Below are 5,000 nucleotides of genomic sequence, written 5' to 3' on the forward strand. Positions count from 1 at the left end.
TTCCCCCCATTTCTAGAAGTAATATGGAAAACAAGTTCCAAAGCCAAATCCTGGATAATACTGACATTATGGGGATGGATTCAATAGCACAAACTGATAGATAACATCATCGCTTGACAGAGCCAGAGTGATTGACAGTTCAACAAGGGTGAAAAAAAATCTAGACTAAGGGATATTTTGCAGTTGTTCCTTGTTGAAATTCCCATAAAATTGAACAAGAGGCAGCTCTCATGTGGGTTAAGTCAGGCTCAAATCCTCTTCGGTGTGGTCCAGCCTAGACTGTCTTTGTTTATTTAACCTCTGCGACCTGATTTAAAAGGTCTATTTGCAAATTTCTCAGTAGAAATCCAGCGTTATATACTCTATCTTAAATCGCTTTCCCTATCTTTTTTATTATGTGTGATTTGACATGACACAAGCAAGCTCACAAACATAACCTATATGTTTGTATAGCAACTAAATTGCCTTCTGAAAAATATATTTTAATATTTCCTGTCACTCAACTAAAACATAATTGACATATATAAATAAAATGTACTATATTATATAAATAAAAACATATTATTCATGTGTTTGTTTTACTAATATTGCAGACAAAGCACTTATGATATATATATATATATATATATATATATATATATATATATATATATATATATATATATAAAACAACTTGTGTTAGAAAATATGTTATTAATTCTATATGTACTGATTTCAGACAAGCAATGGGTTAGTTTGTCACAATTGGTAATTGCGTGTGTTACATTTATGTGTAGAAAATCGTTTAGCTAGTTATATTAGTGCTGATATATAGAGTAAACTGCATCCCCAGAGACCCATTGGTAAAGTGATTTATTCACATCCAGTGATCTCACTCACTCAACCAGACGTATTTTTGAACAATTGTGTTTTATTAATTGAATAAAGTCACTATTGATTGCAAGCTAAAATTATGGATGAATATATACAAGTTAAATCACTGTATTATGTACTGTGGAAAAGACCTATAAAATTAGCAGATATTGCATGGCATATATGCAGTATTTATATCATTTTTTTATCAATGCTAAATCAGTGTTTTGTACTGTGAAGAAGGGAAATAAAATTAGCAGATTTGTGTTTGTGTTTTATATACAATGCCTATATGTTCAGCTTTATGCTGGGAAGACATATGACACATTACAGAGCGGAAAACATTGAATAATCCATACAAATTGGTGTATATCCGGGAGTGATATGCTAATCCCACTGCTAAACAGGTCAAAATGTGCTGCTTCCCACAGAGACTCTCGGCTTTTTTGTCTCTAAATTATGTATGCTAGATGTGTCTTATATATATATATATATATATATATATATATATATATATATATATATATATATATATCTCTATCTATCTATCTATCTATATATATATATATATATATATATATATATATATATATATATATATATATATATGTGTGTGTGTTCAAATAAATAAGAGTGTGTGTAGACTGTGTGCCCTTTGCATGTAAATTATAGTGCATATATGAAGCTTTCATTTTATCAGTCACTTAATAAGCATATCGTGTGTATAGGGTTAATATATCTGTGTTATATGTGTGTGTGACTTATCTGGCAAATTTGCTTTGACATGTTTGTGTATTGTATGAAAAACAGACATTCGCAGTTTTCTTTTAGTTGTAAGTGAAGGGTTTTTATTTTTATAGTGACATCTGTAATCGAGTTCCATTTTAAAAAATAGGAGTATATCTCTTAAGTGACTATGTATACAGAGTATCAATATTAACAATAACTAATACATTTTATAGCAGATTGAAAAGGCCCTTTATCCTGTAAATTTTCTTTACAAAATAAATAACACAGATTAAAGTAGAATGTGTTATAAATAAGTTAATGCTAGATCTGGAGTCTAATTTATAGTGAAGGTAAAAGTAGTTACCTGAAAGATCCTCCCGTGTATTTTGATGGAGGTAACTTTGCTCCAATGAATAGGAGGACATGCCTGAGTGAATACTTGCTGAGGGCGCATTGCTTGGTGTCATGGCCTGCTGCTTCAGGTATGGAGAGGCACCCGAGGATGTCCAGTGAGCTGTTGGACTTGTGTAAGGAGAATGGCACTCAATAGCACTAGCCATAGCTGGCGACGAAGGTACAGGGCTACTGCTGCTGTCAGGACCATAGTCCGCACTTGAGGACACAGGACAGCTGGCCATGTATGTAGAACCAGGGTTAGGGGACATATGTGGGACATGATGACCCCCGCTTAAGCCATCGTAGCCACTAGCCATAGAGTTTGTCATCATGTCTAAATTATAGCCATTACTATGACAGGCCAAAGAAGCCGGTGGGCCTTGGAAATCAAAGCCCTGGGGTAGTATAGAAGTGCTAAAACCTATGCCATTCATCATCCTGTACATTGGTTTCAGGGCTTGACATTTTCTTCTGAACCCTCTAGGTCTGCGACGGAAAGAGCCCTCCTCAAACATAAACTCACTTGCAGGATCTATAGTCCAGTAATGTCCCTTGCCGGGCCTCCCAAGTCCCTTTGGCAATTTGATAAAGCATTCATTAAGTGACAGGTTATGGCGTACAGAGTTTTTCCATCCCTGGTAGGATCCCCTGAAGAAAGGGAACCTGGCTTGCAAGAACTGGTAGATCTCGCTGAGGGTGAGTCTTTTGGTTGGAGAGCTCTGAATGGCCATGACTATGAGCGCAATATAAGAGTACGGAGGCTTCTCTGGTCGTCTAAGTCCTGAGTTAGACTTCTTGTTCTTAGAGGACGAGGAGGAGGATGAAGTCTCCATTGCTGTAGACTGTTGACTTATGAGGGCAGACTGCAGGGCCCCTGTGGTAGGGTTGGTTCTGAGAGGTGCAGGGGGGTCTAGGTGCTGGTTGGAAGTCTCTGTGGTCATTTGGAGGGACACAAATCACCAATCACACAGAATTGTAGGCACTCTGTGTGATGTGCTTAATAACGCAAAACAAAAACTGGAATTCTTGGAAGCTAGATGACCTATTTACCTCTTGCAGACTATAGAGGACATAAAATCCCCTGGCGATCAAGTGCAAGAGCTGGAAAGGCTGAGTGGCACTATCAGCTCAGGAAACAGCAGCAGCAGAAATCCAGGGGCTCAAATGTCTGCATAACTTCCTTTAGCTTGTGCAACAGCTTACTGTCTCTGCAAAGCAAGATGCAATCCTTATCTCAATAATCATCAGCTGAATCAATTCTGGACGTGGTGGGTACACTTAGTGCTTTAGTGACCCCCACCCGGTGGCCATCTCACCTTCTTTGCTTTCCCTAGAAGTGGGGGAAGCTCAGAAATGTTCAGGTTCTGTGTAAAATCCAGATCAGCCAAACAAAACTCGACCACCTATCAGTTTTCCAAATCGTGTTCTCTCTCTCTTTCTTTTTCCTTCTTCAGACCCCCCTGATTTGGTCTCCGAAATGTACAGCAAAGAAAGCACCACCCCTTCCATCTGGACCATGTCCACTCGTCATCTGGGCAGGAGCTGCTGCACCCAATCCTCCTAGCTGCCTCCTATAAACACGCAATTACACCATTTATCAACCTGATTTAGACGTTTCAGTCAATACAGCCACACGCCAGCCTGCCAGACCCCCAGAAGGGAAAAACAAAGCCTGTCCTGTCAGGGTGTAGGATTAAGGACAGTGCTTAGGCTCAGGGAGATCTGCAGGTCCCGGAGACACTGTGGATGTTCAATCTCATTCAGTGCTAGAGAATCAGAAACAGGAGTTTGGGATAACAGGAAAGCAGGAAGTCTGAGAAAGGCTTAAAACGATTGGATATAGTCATCTCACTGTGCCACATTCTTAAACTGCTAAATAGGAATGCAGTGGCTATATTTATTAATTAATTACATTTACAATACATAGATATAGATCAGTATAACAATACGATCTGCTGAATTAGGCGCAGGTTAAATGACAGCTTTATACTAGTGATACAATCTGTACACAATGTTAGACTGAACTTGAACTTGTGTGTAATGATCATTCAGGGTTTATTATAAATGCATCTATCTGTCTGTCTGTCTGTCTGTCTATTATCTATCTGTCTATCTATATATTAATCTATCTATCTATCGATCTATCTGTATGTCTGTCTGTGTCTGTCTATCTGTCTATCTATCTATCTATCTATCTATCTATCTATCTATCTATCTATCTATCTATCTGTCTGTCTATCATCTATCTATCTATCTATCTATCATCTATCTATCTATCTATCTATCTATCTGTCTATCATCTATCTATCTATCTATCTATCTATCTATCTATCTATCTATCTATCTATCATCTATCTATCTCTCATCTATCTATCTATTAATATCTAATCTATCTATCATCTATATATCTATCATCTATCTATCTATCTATCTATCTATCTATCTATCTATCTATCTATCATCTATCATCTATCTATCTATCTATCTATCTATCTATCTATCTATCTATCTATCTATCTATCTTTATAACTATCTATATATAATCTATATCTATCTATCCATCTATCTATCATCTACCATATCTCTGTCTGTCTGAATTTAAAGTGAACTATAATGTAAAATGAATTTGTGAAAAAATAAATCCCTCTCATAGGTACAAACTATATTCGATTTGCAACGAAATGATGCGCAGGGAACTCATTATTGACTTTAAAGTTGTCGAGTCACATCTATTGCTTTGTGTCGTTTCCGTTATACATGCCCCATTCATATTAGTAACTTTTCAGACTATATGCTATATTGATATTCACACTGCACATTGATGTGAAAACGAATTACTTATGAAGAGTTTTCCCACAATATCAGAAAACGTTTTAAAAAATATCATCCCAGAAACTAAAAATTATTTAAAAACATTCTGATGTTTCTTTTTAAATATAATTTCCATTTCATTTGATAGATCACATCTTAGGCTTATAATGTGATATATATATATATATATATACTCTTTTGACATTTAATCG

General features: G+C 36.2%; 1 protein-coding gene across 1 annotated transcript in view; it reads right to left on the bottom strand.

Moving 5' to 3' along the window:
- Positions 1–3,040, bottom strand: part of FOXF2 (forkhead box F2) — a 5,290-nt gene extending 2,250 nt beyond the window's left edge. Inside the window, exon 1 of the mRNA XM_053713091.1 lies at positions 1,946–3,040. Coding sequence (XP_053569066.1) covers positions 1,946–2,918 — 973 coding nt within the window. The 5' untranslated portion in view covers positions 2,919–3,040. The remainder of the gene's footprint in view (positions 1–1,945) is intronic.
- Between the last annotated feature and the right edge of the window lie 1,960 nt (positions 3,041–5,000).

This window comes from Bombina bombina, chromosome 5 (genome assembly GCF_027579735.1).
Source record: "Bombina bombina isolate aBomBom1 chromosome 5, aBomBom1.pri, whole genome shotgun sequence".
NCBI classification, from domain to species: domain Eukaryota; kingdom Metazoa; phylum Chordata; class Amphibia; order Anura; family Bombinatoridae; genus Bombina; species Bombina bombina.